We start from the raw sequence: 15,064 nt of genomic DNA, 5'->3' as shown, positions 1-15,064 counted from the left end.
ACAAACACATAATTAGAGCCTAAACTGCAGCGTAAACCATTTGGGTTTTGCAAAGTGCACCGGGCTGGACTTGTATTAATTCTTTGCAGCTGAAGCCATGCAAATGGCTATCAAAAGTAGGAAACCTATCAAACAGCTGTAGTTTGTTGAGTTTGATTCAAGTAAAAGTTGGGTAAATACAGTTTGACAAGTTGTGACAAGACCATGAATTCTTTAGTACTGCCAATCAGTACTGATAATAATGATTTGGTTAATTCTGTATTCTCATAATTTTGGTCGGATTAACTATTTACAAACCTTTCTTGCATCTCCTTGCAGTTGAGAGATGAGCACTCGTGAAAAAGGTGGCACCCTGGAACTTTCCTTTTCCTCTTTGTCTCAGCAGGGCAATGACACTATCTGTGTCTCGCCCAACAGACCAGAGCCGCGAGATTAATCTGTTGTTCTTCACATACGCCACCATCCTTGCACAGCTCGGAGGAAGGAGTTGTTGCGCCATGACCCACAGCAGTGAGTTTACATAGCTCAGATACCCAAAGAGATACCCAGGCCTCTCACTGTGCACATCCCCATCAAACAGGGAACTGATAGGAACTAATCAGCAAATGGTGGTTTTAACTGGCAGGGAGATCTGACGTGAGCTGGACCTCACAGGATCTCCGGCATGTTGCCTGAACGTGGTGGAACAGATTCTATCACCATCATAAAACCTGAATAAACCAGTATTTAAAAAGACAGTTCTGCATCATTTATGTGAGTTAAAACCTTTACTTGTGATAAACAGAAATTGCCTCACTGCACACATGTATGTTGGCCATGTCACCACATTAGCTAGTTAGCTTTCATACCAGCAGTAGCTGTCTGTGCCAGTTCACTTATGCATGGAGCCTACATGGAAACCAAATGATTTTGCTGCTGTGCCTTTAACCAGTTTGTGTCTGCTGTGAGAATAGGCTTCATTGTGCATTGTTTATATTTGTTCAACTGTCCATTATTTAAGAAGTGATGAATAGACAGTCATCGTGCCAATATATACATATAGAAGTGTGTAGTTTCCATTTCTCTGACCTAATTTAGGGATTAGAAGAAGATTTAATTATTTATTTTCTATGGTCTATAAATTCAGGGCAATTCATTAAATAATTGCTGAAACATTTCAACCAAATTTTTAATCTGCCAGTGGCACTAGAGAACTTCAAAACTGAGCAATTAGAACCTTGTAAAAGTCTAATTTTATGGCAGATGTGCTCTATTGGCTTCTATGAGATACATTTGTCATGTGACTTTAAGTTAACAGTTTCCTAAATCAAGAGCTTACAAACATCTATATCTGTGTAAGAAAATGCGAGTGAAGCTTCACAGATTCACAGAATCAACGTGTGGCTGTTGTGGGACGCTGTCATCGACAGTACTTAGGGATTTCCATGCAGCACAGAGAGGTGACAGAGTTTCTGCGGTTGGCTCGCCATACAGACCTGCTCTGTCCCAACCTGCAGCGTGTCGGGCTCTCCTGCGTCAGTCCTGGCCTTGGAGAGAAGGGCTATATTATTGGGCCTTGGCCTGTGCCTCTCCCCTGTAGTTCACAACTTTTTCACAGTCTTTTTTATTTCACCCCAGAATTTCCCTTTCTATTCAAGCATACCAACGTTTTGCTCAGGCAGTTGGGAAACTCAGCACCCGCTTGTGCTATCAGCCACTTCATCAAAATCGATGTCTCATCCAAACACAACAATTAATTAATTCAGAGCTGGGGCACGGATGTAAATACTTGTCTGGCAGTACACCTTTTCAAATGCCTAACCTGATGTGTGATACTGGGAATTTAAAAAAGTTTTAAGAAGGTCTGTCTAGGCCTTGTCACGAGCAACATATGACCATAAAGACAGCAGAGACCTCTTACCACCAATGCATATGACATATACCGGCATCTCTCTTATTGCCACACTGGAACGGCCTTGATTTTTCCTTTATCTTCCATAAACATAACACAGGCTGAGCCTTGAGAGCACAAAGGACAAGCAGGGAAAGAAGATTTAGACGATTCAACAGATAAAACTTTCCCACAGCCTCCACCAACCACTCTCTGACATTTTAAAAGATGACTCCATGTGCTCCACACTTGACCTTTGGCTCCTTCTATATAAGGTGTCGTGTCTTGGTCAAAGGATATCATTCCATATAAAACAGCACTTTAACAGTCTCCTGGTACAGTTCGGAGCTCTCAAATATGTGAGGAGTGATTCAGAGGAATTTGCAAACATTTGCTGCACATTATCTTGTTACAAACACTCCTAATCCCCACTCTTTCTCCGATAGGAGGGAAAGATAATTGCTCCTCCTGAGGCTGAAATTCATTGCAATTGTTTTTCTTATTGTTCTGAGCCCTGTTTGCCAGATTCATTGTTCCTTACATGACAGATTAACTTGTTGATTTGAAGTTTGTGAGTTGGCTTCGGAGATGAAAGTACGGTGAAATTAAAGAAAATGTGATCCTGCCCCCGTAAATGTCTGTTCATAGGTTTAATGACATGTAAGTTGGAGAGGTTGTGGGGAAACACCTCAAAAACAAAAGATACATTTTTCAGTGGATTTTGACTCTATGAAGGCTCTGGGAAAGCAGCCCCGAGCCTTTGTTTGTGCAAAATCAGACTTTAATCTTGTGCCTATGATAGATGTAGCCTTTTATTTCAAATGTTTATGGAAATACCCAACAACAGTCTTGTGTGGTCCTGTGTCTAATGAAACACACTCACGTACTCCTCTCGTAGCCATCAGATCACTGGCCAGCACATAATGTTCACCGTGGAGTGTGTTTTCTGAAGGGGTGAGCGCATGGTGAGCGTGGGGCAGGAATGGCGGTTTTCCCTCTTCGTCAGGGTCGCATCTGTAAAAGCGGGTGCTACGAGGCTTCTAGTACCACTGAATGGCTCTATTTACAGTCCAGCTGTGTTGGTGCTGTCAGCCTCATCCTCTTCCAGTCCATCTCCTCCGGGCCACATGAGCTCCCTTGGAGGGCTCCAGGAGGATTAGCACACCGGAGGAGGGGGTGAAGGGTTCACGAGCAAGTGTTCAGGGGTCAGCCTGGGGTTTTACATTTGATCTCCTCTCTAGTACAAATTAATGTGCTCTGATGTATTATTTTGACTGAACACTAATAAAAGCCTCAGTTCATCAGCCTACTACATTGTATAACTCGCTCACTGCGCCTGAGTCTGGTGATTTTCTGTTGAGAACAACCAAGACAAGAGCTGCAGGTTGTTTTTCTTTGGATTTGCAGATGGGGGTGCGGGTCCAGGGTGGGAGTTGCCTACCACACAGCACATTGAGTCATCATCAGTGTGCAGCAGCTCAGCTCTCATGTACTTGGAAGCAGACTCACTCACTTTACTCTATATCTGAACAATGGAAAGCAGAGTGTGGTGTGTGTTTCCACGTTAGAAACAACACTTCTGTGTGAACAAAACCATTACAATGCCACCTCGAGGACCTCCCCACACGTGGAAAAAAGAATCATTCAGGTGATTCTGCAAATGAAGAAGCCTCTTAAAATTGCACACCTGTGCGGAGACCGAGGCTGCAGCATTTCAGAACCTGTATAGCCCGAGGTTATATTCCTGTGTGAACACACAACTGAAGGCTAAATATCTCAGCACAACCTCATCCCATGAAGATGTTGATGCCAGAATCAGATGCTGATCAGACATGAGGGAAGTTTAGACAAGGCAAGTTTGGTTCTCCTCACTCTGAGTTTGTGTTGCACATGCACTGAGATAGCTTAGTGGATGTCTAAAGCCACGTCTGCTGGTTTTCCTGTGTACAAGAAGAAACTTGCTCTGTCAAAATAGCTGCCCCTCTAAAGCAGGAGAGGAAACTCAGTTGTTGCAGCCAAACCAGGCTTTTATGTCTCTGCCACCATCTTGATAAACATAAATAAACAGTGCATACAGCACAAAGGACACAACAGCTGACATTGTATTGTAGTTTTCTATGACAGCAGGGATGGTGTTTACAGACTTCCTCCTCTGCATAGTATCCCGTTGTTGCACATGTTCAGACTGCTCAATTGTGTGTTTAGTAAAATGCCACCCTTACAGCTACAATACCAAATACTATATAAAAGAAATAAATGTCCTCTTTATTAACAGATGTGGAATTCAGTTTATTCTTAACTCAGCAGAGGCTGAAAAGTCAAAGCTTTGCAGACAAGGCCAGTTATATTTGTTGTCCAAGTCTTACGCAGCTCAGACGTCTTTCTCCTTACTTGTGAAAAGATATGGGTCATTTGAGACTCGCCGTGATAAGCCTCCCTTGTATGGACCTTGACACTTTTACATCCATACCTGAAATGTAGCCGTCCCCAGGTAAAAGATGTCTTTCAGACTTGTGTCCAGTTAATTTAGTTTGTTTTTTTTTTCCTTCTGAAGCCCAAACAGACATGTACTGTACACACGTAAGTTATCTCAAACACTCATAAAACACTTGTGGGTAATACAGGTGTAAACACATAAATATGATAAAAACTTCACATCATATTCAAGCCAAATGTACGTTACACACTGTGCCCTTGACAAATCCCATTAAAATATATAAAAAAAAGACTTTTTCCAAATAGCTCCCCCAGCTTGTCACACAAGAGGCATAGACCATCTACTGAAACTCGGCTGAAAGCGGTGTCGTGCATTCATAGTGAAGCTAACGCTAAATGAGTTAATTTAGACTGATGTCTTTTTGATTTGCAGGAGTACAGCATGGAAGCAAGGCTCCCTCGCTCGCTGAATAAACACAAATTTGTTCAGCTCAAATAAAATTTGATGAGGAGATAATTTTGCGAGCGTATGGCATAAAGGTCTCTCTCATGTGCAGGGCTGCCACACTCTAAGGGCAAATCAAACGAAGGTCTGAAGAGGTAGTTCAACAAACAGTGGACAAGATGACAGAGCGAGATGTGGCCAATCCGTCCCCGCGTGCCCGTGAAACAGTCAGCTATCAAAAAAGCTGGTCAAGAGTCCTTTTTAGTACATCCAAATATTATTCAATTAGCCTGAACTTTGGAAAACCTGAAAGAACCCCTTTTAAGACTGGTTTAATGGAAATCCCACCATATTATTTAATCAAACAACCTAACTGGATTAAATAAAGTAACCTTAAAGAGATCGCCAACAACATTAGGCAATTCATTCAACATTTTTTGGCATGAACAAATCTCAATTAAAGCAGAAAAAAACCCCACAGAAACAAGCCTCTAATCTGGGATTTCATCAGGAGATAAATCCTTGAGCTGCTCCACTGACAATGAATTGAGAACTGACATGGTGGATTGTGTTTGCGCTTTTGCACTCAAATAGGTTTGACAGTATCTGTAGGTTATGAAGTTATGAAGCAAAACATATCTCATAATTCTACATAAAACCCTGGGAACTGTCATGCTATATGTAAAGTTGATACCAGTCCACGTCGTTCCCAGTTCTATTCACAATAGTAACTGTGAATTTGATTCATGTTTCAGGCCTTTAAGACCGAGGATTTCTCAGCCAGCCGACTGGAATCCCTAACATGTCTCATGGGTCACATTAGATTAGAAATCACTTGGGGCATTAAAAATAAGTCTAAGACACCACCAAAAAAACATGGAGATGAATTCACTTGTGCTTTTTTCCTTAAAAGGATAAAAGAAACAGACACAGTACATTTCACTGCCTGTAAAACTAACATGGAAATAAGATGTAATTCTATAACCTCCCCGTGTAACTAACAAACAGAGGAAGACATATGATGACTGGCTGCGTATTAACATCAGAAAGTTGGTTTCTTTGTTCATTCATTCATTAAAACAACACATTCTTGTTGCGGCATGGCCAGTGGTCAGAGGTGTCAGAGCGAGGGAGGCTCAAACACATGAGGCCGCTTTGATCTGGGAAAATGTCTTCCTTTGTTGATGACAGAATATCTGCGAATATCAATCAGACGACCTGCACGGGAATCCCCCGACACGCAACTTGGACACTCGCAGACACACACAGAAATGTGTGACAACACGCAAACAGCACAAAATCCACAACTCCCATCACAGGAATTCACTTTTTAAGCATCAGAGTGTTTTATGTATGATATCACATTTTCCTCCTTTGAAGTTAGTAAGCTCATAATGCCTACATGTGAAACGCTTGTTTTTTCCTATGTACTCAGAGCTGACAACAGATTCTGTCCCCGTTTCCTTCTCTCACACATTAGTCCCACATATAACAACTCCCCATGTTTACCCCTCAGACTTCCATCCCACGCATCCTGTTTGTGGCAACTTTCTGCAGTTGTTGCCGTCTGTATCTACCTGAGCAGGTACAAACAGACTTTCCACTGTAGCTGTTCGTGGATACAGTTCAAGGGATCCCTGCCCATGCGCTTTTGTTTTGTTATCAACATTTGGCTGCTTTATCGTGTCTTAAGTGGATGGGGAGAAATGGAGGGAGGATGGAAAATGCAGAAAACAAAGAAGAAGCCACACAAAGAGAAACCTCCAGTGAGATGGAGCTTTTTGGATTTAGCCTCACAAAGTGCTGGGCAAACAGTGCTTTTTTTCTCAGAAGCCAGAGTGGATGAGGTTAAGGGAGCCTTGCTGACTCCAGTACAAAGCCAACGCTTCACTGGCAAAAAGAGGGCACCTTTTTGGAGCAGTACCCCAGCTGATGTCACCCTGAAGGAAATGCTTTGAAGGGGATGGGGGCAGAGGGGCATCCAGGCATCACAATGAAGTGTTGTAAGCCAGCAGCATCACAAGGACATGACGCTATCCCTGTAAGGGGTAAGCTTTGCTATAATGTGAACATCCTGATGAGGGGCCTACCGAAGTGCACCATCAAAGATGATGGGGATGTGTTTTTGTGATCAGGGACGAGGACAAGAGAGAAAACAAGTGATTTAGCTTCACATCTCAGACAGGAATTAGCTGTGTTTTTGTCAGGGAAAGCGGTAAAATAGCCTTATTTTGCACCCAGGATCACTCATTTTCACAATTTTATGTGAGAGAAATATGCAGACTGTCCCATCAAAACGTGTCAAAGTATAAAACTAATCTCACAAGAGTGAGAAGCAGTGTGACACTGCCCCCTAGCGTCTCAAAATCAAACATTCAATTAAGTGCCTACATGAGCTTGAGCTTGTGATCCACATATTAGTGACTAAGAAGACAGGTTTAATAAACTGGATCTAAAGTACTTGAATCAGCTTATGACACATAATCGGACCACGCCCGTGTGTGTGTATGTGTGTGTGTGTGTGTGTGTGTGTGTGTGTGTGTGTAGTACTCACACAGGTGTACAGCCCCCTTGGTATTTTGGTATTTCCTTTGAACTCCAGCTTCAAGATAGCAGCAGATATCAGCATGCAAGAATCTCCCCACCTGTGATACAGTGCAAACAGCAGCACACAGCCTACCTCGTGTTGCCTTCCCCAGTGATGAGGGCTCAATCATTCCCTTATTTATTTGTTATCAGATTATTGACATTGGGAACAAGAGCTTCATTTGTCTCGGTTAGATGAACAGCAGCTCAGGTGGAAAGAATGCAGATAGTTGTCCTCTGAGTCATATTGTTCTAAATACTTTGAATTAAATAGAGAAACAGCAGCAGAGATGAACAATGAACAACTTGTAAAAAACACTTTCACTGATTCTATTTTACAATAATTAGGCTTTTTTTGTTTTGGGAGCATACTGTAGTTTGATGCTTCATCCCAACATATTGATTCTCCTGCACGCTAATAAAAAACACAGGCTTACCAGCACCCCAGGAGCCCAGGGCTGCATGTGACTGGTATAATTTCATGTTTGAAAGTCACAGATTTCAGATAAAGAGATTCCAAATGAGTACAAAGAGACAAAAAAATACCACAAAGAAGCAACAACAACAAAACAGATTATGATGACGTCACACAAAATTTCCACAAAATACTGATATGACAGACGTTTCGACCACAACTTGTATCAAGATCTCTGTCTTTGAAAAAGAGAGATAAATATCACGTGTCTATCATGTCAATAAATTATGGAAACATGTACAGGCCTTGTGCGATCATCCTTAACCTTCAGTTAGTAACAGATGAAAATGATCATAAAGACATGCCTGTGAGACAGTGAGATAATATGTGTGTGTGTGTGTGTGTCCACAATAAGATACTGTTTTGTTTTTGTATATTTGAAAAGTAAAGGAAGAAGCAGGCTACCTTTTCACTCTCTTGTTATAACCAAACTGAGATCACAGGACCCCGAGAGCCCATGTGCAGGTCGAGCTTTTATATTTTTTATTTAGTTAGTTGTTCAAGTGATGTGACAAATGGATCAGGTGTTTCACGACCCAGTTAAACTTAAATGGCATCAGTTGCTGTGAAACTGCAGTAACTCGCCGTGCCACAAGGCGGCGTCATCCACCTATCACTGGGCCTTCACTGTTCAAAATTCTACATCCAAGCTAAATTACTACCTAATAAGTTTGTTTGTAGTAAATTTAAATGGTGGTAAATATCCTATAGATGATTTTTTGAATAAAGACATTCATGTGCCACAGATCAATTAAACAAAAGGGATTTTTAAACTGAACTGTTGCTATAAATTATATCCTATTACACAATGAGTCTATTTCCAGCTTCAGAGATGCTGAAACACTTTAAAACACTTTATCTATGCTCTATTTACTCATCTATTCAGCTTCCTGAAGGCACTTATTGGTTTTAGCCAACGCTGAACACGCAGCCTAGCTCAGCTTATTACTGAAGGGAATAACAACAACAAGAGAATGGTGGAAATAGCATAAGAATATGTCCACTGTGCCATGTGGTATGATGCACATGAACTGAAGTACGTGTCTGGGCAGCTCCACTGAGGACTTGAATGGGGAGGATTAGTACCAAATGTTCATTGGGAGCCAGCGGCCAATAGGGAGGAAGTCCATTTGGTGTGTGGGAGGAGCTCAGTCTCTCATCTAGAGCTCAACATTTATTCTAACAGGTAGTTTAAAAAGCAAACAGGTCAGCAGCAGCAGCAGCAGCAGCAGCAGGGAGACAGAGACGAGCCGAGCAGTTCTCCTCTGAGAGGTGAAGTGCGCTCTGAGGGAGGACGTTTCTTCTACAGCGTTTGTTTCCTCTTTTTGTCCTTTTCTTTCTTTATCTTTTTTTTTTTTTTTTTTTTTTTTTGGATTATGCTTGGACACCACTCTCCAGCATGCTGAGCAGGAAAGGATCTTGTGTGGGCATGATGACTGCTGCAGCGGGAGTGGACCGCAGCAGGGTCGGGGAGAGGCTGCAGGCTGCTCTGGCCGGGCTGCAGGAGCTGCATCTGCTGAAAGACAGACAGGGCGACATGGTGAGCTGGGCACTCAGGATGGACCGAGAGGAGCCGGTCACGTCGGTCCACGCAGGCCCAGAGGATGCCAGGATGATGAGGGCTGAGGAGCAGCGGCTGGAGGCGACCCTGACAGCCCTGAAGCAACAGCTGGTAGGAAGTCATTTCAATCCAATGCCATAAAACAATATCAATAAAATAAGCCTCTTTTGGATATTTCGGGTGTGCAGCAGTTTGATGTTAGTTTTCTTATGGTTCTTATTTCCATGCAGCGGACTAACTGATGAATTGTCCGTCAGCTGATGCTCATGTGCATTCATTCTTCAATTATTACCAGACACACTTTCATGCTCTCAGCTGGGGGTAGGAAGTGGGATAGGTGTCATAAATCAAGGTTCATTGCAGGACCCAGAGGACTTTGAGTTGTGTGCTCTCACGCACACCGTGCATGTGTAGACTGCAGGGGGTAAACCGCAATCATTAACCACTAATGCCAGGAAATTTTAAAAATGCTGGGGTTTTTTTCAAGGGTTATTTTGCTGTGAATGACACCCGCAGAGAGTCTCAGGCCCGAGGGACCCGTGAGTGTTAGAGACAACGCGCTGTGAGGACTTTTCCATGACACACTTTTTCCATTGAGGCTGGTGTTGAGGTGCTATTCTTTGGGGAGAACTGGGCAAGGGTCACAACAACCCATCTAAAAACACAGTAATAGACCATTTAGACTAGAGCTTTGCTATGACTTACTTCATTACCATAGACTCAACTTGGTTTTAAACATGCTCAAACATTAATTAAATAGTGCATTTTTGTTAACAATGGGCCCCAGTCCCCTTTTTAGGAGCTACTGTAACAGTAAATACTCAGCCTTAGCTGCAAAGCAAACAGTCCTACACCCCAACCCCCAAGCCTGCCTCCACTAGTAGTTTACACAATGGCCAGGCCCTCGCTGTGGGGGAGAAATGAGTTACCCACCACTGCTTCTTCAATGCTCCCCCATGTCCTGCTGGGGTTAATCATCAGCCACAGCTGAGTCGCTTTTGTTTTTCTGATGGCTATACATTAGAGCATCCTTTATCTTCACAAAATTAGAGCCTGCTAACATGCATTCACATTTCCTGCTATGCACCTGTACAGACATTTGTTTTCTATAATTGTATGCATGTGTCTGCTTGAGGAGCTTGCATAACGTCCCAGCCTTGTATTCGTGAGAGAATCTAATTAGACTAGGCGTTTTTGGTTTGGGTTGTGCCACCCATATATCTGGGGTTGTTGGCTAAATTGCTGCGTATTGTCTGTTTTACAGTCCCGTCTTCGAAAACAGGATGTAGGCCTGAAGACTCACTTGCAGCAGCTGGACCAACAGATCAGTGAGTTGAAGCTTGATGTCAGCAAAGCCTCCACAGAGCAGCTAGAGAGTGACAGCAGACCAAGTTCAGGTGTGTAGTCACGTACTCGCACAAAAAGTGTGCACAAAAAAGCCTTACAGCCATTTGCTTTATAACTAGTATCTAAATATACCCATCCTGTCATCACGTGATATTAAATACTGAGAAAAATACGCAATAATAACTGTTCCCATCTCATCTCTCCAGGTTTTTATGAGCTCAGCGATGGCGGCTCCTGCTCCCTGTCTAACTCGTGCACCTCTGTGTACAGTGAGTGTCTGTCATCCTCCCAGACGAGCCTTCTCCTCTGTCCCATGAGCCCTGCTAATTCCCACATTAGCCCTTCATCACAAGTTGATGCCTGCCGCCGGCGCTCGACAGATGAGAGCACTACCCAGCCCAACCCTCCTCGGGCTACTGGCCTCCATCTGGGCAGCAGCCGGATCCGAGCAAGCACTGAACAAGCACGACCAAGACCTGTATCAACAGGTAATCATATCTTTCAATCTCTATTTTCTCTCATGTTGTGTTAAGAACTATTCAACTGTTGTAACTAAGTAACTTGTGTTTTGCTGCATAACATCTACTTTTTTTAAATGCATGACTCCTTTGAGAGACTAATCCATATGTTTCTCTTGCCTATCAGGTGATCTTGACAGAATGATGGCTCAGGGTCCAAGCTACTCCAAATCTGTTGATGCAAAGAAACCCTCATTGTGCCCAAGCCTCAAGACCTCAGCTGTGGATCCCAGGTTTCAGAGCAACCTGGTGTCCCGCAGTGGCACTGAAATGTACCACTACCCCAGCCCTTTGCACGCTGTGGCCCTCCAGAGCCCAATTTTTTACAACGGGGGTGACCTGGCCACACCTGGACTCCTACAGACCCAAGGACTTCCCGCGAATGAGAGCAGAACCCTGAGTTACATTGACAAGCTCATCCAGCGCGGCATGAGCAAAATTGAGAATGAAACAGGTGCAGAGACTCTGCAGACACACAGTGACTATCACAGAAAGCCCACTGAAGCTGTGACTGCATTTCCTGAAGTGTGTAAAAAAGAGGAGTCTATGCTGCAGTGTCTTCCAGCCCAGACTACAAACAACATCCCATTAAATACTGACGAGAAGAGGCACTGCATGACATACTCCGGTCAAGATCCAGCTGATAGCACACACCCCAAACAGTCAGTGAAAGCCCCAGAGGTTACATATCGGTACTCTTATCCTGTTGTCGAGTACAGCTCCGATGAGGTTACCAATACATCTCTCAGGAAGACTGATAAGCCCCAAGGAGAATATGCAAGTGTAACAAGAAGATATTCAGAGAAGAGATCTGGGGATAACCAAGAGACCAAACCATCCGAGAGTAAGACCTACAGACAAAGAACAGTGATGGCTCACAGTTCAAGCACAGAGGAGAGTCAAGGCTTTGAGCTTCAGTCTGGTCACACAACTTCACCCGAGTTCGTGCATGCCAAATTTGTTCCTGCTGGATCTCAGAGGGTCAAGGTAAGACAGGCAGACCGTAAAACCAAAGCCGTGAAGCTGAGAAGAAAGAGCAGTGAGAAGGCAAGCGTAACGAGGCAGCAACATGGATATTCATCTGGTGAGAAGACAAGAGAGGCCAGTGGTGCAACCAAAGCAGAGCAGAAAAGGTCTGCAAAGGGAAAGGTGACCCAGAAATCTACCACCTGTCACACTGAGGAGCGCAGACAGGGCTCAGGGTCAGACTCCAGCCACTGTAGCCCAGGCCTCATGTACCCCCACAAGGTCCACCCTAAACCACATTCCCTTCCTGCTGTTACGAAGTCCAGCAAAAGCCGAAGACTTCAGAGTGTGGAGTATGAGCAGCCTGCAGAGCAGAGGAAGCGGAGGCAGGGGTCTGCCAAATGGCCATCTGAGGTGGAGATGTTCCAAGCCTCATGGGCTCAGCGTCAGAGGTCAATAGAGCCCCGTGTTCAGGCACCGGGGAACATGCAGATGGTCCGCAGTATGAGTGCCAAGCCAGGCCAGTGGATGAGACAGCCTCGCCCCTTCCAGTCCTCTATGTCCTCCAACTCTTTCCTCCACAATCTTAATGCCAGATACCCTCCAGCACCTTACCACGTGTCCAGCCTCTATCCACCAAGATGTGAGTCTGAGTACTCGGCTGAATGTGCCTCCTTGTTTCACTCCACTATCGCTGAGAGCAGCGAGGGGGAGATGAGTGATAACACCACCAACCGCTTCGGAGACAGCGAGTCCAGCCACAGCTTCCAGTCTTTATCGGACTCTGACAGCAGCCTGTCTCTGGATGAGGAGGATCACTTGGACAGCCATGAGGAGGAAGGAGGTCTAGTGTGGGCTGATGCTGCAATGGGGCCCACCGCCGCTGGACGGCCCCTGCAGCAGCTCCCACGCCCTGAGCCATCAGCCTGCCGCATCAAAGCTTCCCGAGCCCTGAAGAAGAAAATTCGGCGGTTCCAGCCTGCTTCCCTAAAGGTCATGACCCTAGTGTAGTGATGTTCCCCCAGGCAAAATGAAAACTGTTTGAAAGATATAGGGAGCTGTGGGAAAAAATCTCAGAACGAGTTGGAAAGACTTTCTTTAATCATCACTGAAAAGCATCCCTTCAACTGCAATACATTTGTGCACTGATTGTTTTGTTTAAACTTAATTAAAAAAAGAATTTGGTTGAACCTGAAACTGTTCAAAATTGTTCATTGTACAAGAATGTATAACACAATTATTACACTTAATTTGTCAATATTTATATTGCTGTAATTAAACTTTCTCATTGCATGTGACTCCATTTAAAAATGTTATGGACATTTGTGTCATATAATTGTATGTATCTGAGAAATAAAACCTTTTCCATTTCTTCTTGATAATTATTCTTAATTTTCTGTTAACTTCTCCATTTTGCTCATTGATCATTACTATCCATGTTTATCTTATTACAATAAACTCATATTTAAAGCCCACTGGGAAACCTGCAGTTGTTTTTTATGCATCCTCCACATTTAAACAGTTAACAATATTACAGAATATTAATTAATAGCCCCAAAATTTTCTTTATCAGTTATTGAACAATATTCTCATCTTTTACTAGTGACATTAAATAATTATCTACTTAATCCTCATAAATGAGACAAAGAGAGTGACCAGTTAGCACAGATAACACCTCCTTATCTGGTTTCCTGATGATTTCCAGCTGTTGGTTTAATAAGTTGCAGCTTCAACAATCAAGCCAGACAGTCATGTTTAATTAGAGGGTGAAACTTATCTGACTCAGTCAGTAAACATACTTGAACTGAGGTACTAAAACACACATTCACACTCTTACAGTTTCACAGCTATAAAGACATTAAGACATTTAAATGATGGTGGTAGAAGCTCAGCTTTTTGTGTAGAAACCTGAGTTTTTCAAACAGCTGGTTCAAGCTTTAGCGGGAGTGACAGATGATAAGAGGCTCCTCATTTCCGAGCTGTCGTGAGGAGATTAGACAGTGGGCAGCTGCACTGAGATGCCCAATAATCTCATTTCCGAAATCTGCCTCGGTATCTTTCCATTAAAATTCTTTCAAAGATGGGGTGAGAAAAAGGGCACTTGTGAGGTAAGGAGTCTGGTGACTGGCTTTTCAAACATCAGCCCTCGCTCCTGTGGTCATACGTATTAATATTTTCTCCCATCAGGCAGCCACTGTGAGTTTAAAGTTCCCAACTAAGAAGCTTATAGGGCAGACAAACATTTTCAGTATTTCGTCACATTTTGCTTTGAAGTTTTGTTCCCTGGAGATTGCTCTGGAGACCATTATTTTTAAGACTCATGAATCATTCATTTAAACTCTCGCTCACTCTCCTTTAACAGGAATCAGTTTGCTTTCATAAAAGAAAAGGCATTTTTTTTTTTATATAAGCCTTCATCAAAGGGCATATCTTAATGCAATTGCATTCTTTTCTTTGTTCATCAAACACAAGACAGGTCCAAAGGCCAAAATTCTCAATGCACATCAAAGATAGCATTTTAAGTTGAGCAAGTTGCTACAATTGAATCAACTTATTAGGATTTGTACATACAGCCGACCTCCGTCCTCTCCCTTTGAGTGACAGCGAATGGTTGGTGGGATTACTGCTGCTGTTTTCAACCCAGCTCAGAAGGAGCATGACAGGCCCTGGACTTGTCTTTGATGTTGACTATAGCAGGACCATGTCGGCTTGGCCTTGTGTGCTTGCTGACCTTTCCAGCTGTAGGGCTGCCTCATCTCTAAGGGCACATCTCCCAACAATAGAGAGGTCGGGGGCCCTGTCGTACCTTCATTGCCTCTCGGCTTGTCTTTTTTGTGTTTCTTCATGTTAAACATATCTG

The 15,064-nt window shown here is 43.4% G+C and overlaps 1 protein-coding gene across 1 annotated transcript; it reads left to right on the top strand.

Annotated features, from left to right (window-relative positions):
- Nucleotides 1-9,018: 9,018 nt before the first annotated feature.
- dact2 (dishevelled-binding antagonist of beta-catenin 2) lies at nucleotides 9,019-13,673 on the top strand. The gene is made up of 4 exons (XM_026356669.1): nucleotides 9,019-9,484; nucleotides 10,638-10,770; nucleotides 10,927-11,208; nucleotides 11,366-13,673. The coding sequence occupies exons 1-4, from the start codon at nucleotides 9,212-9,214 to the stop codon at nucleotides 13,213-13,215; spliced, it is 2,538 nt and encodes an 845-aa protein (XP_026212454.1). The 5' UTR covers nucleotides 9,019-9,211; the 3' UTR covers nucleotides 13,216-13,673.
- Nucleotides 13,674-15,064: the final 1,391 nt, after the last annotated feature.

Source organism: Anabas testudineus, chromosome 15 (genome assembly GCF_900324465.2).
Source record: "Anabas testudineus chromosome 15, fAnaTes1.2, whole genome shotgun sequence".
Lineage (NCBI taxonomy): Eukaryota > Metazoa > Chordata > Actinopteri > Anabantiformes > Anabantidae > Anabas > Anabas testudineus.
The sequence above is the reverse complement of the archived record's forward strand: the minus strand, read 5'-3'. Positions and strand labels throughout refer to the sequence as shown.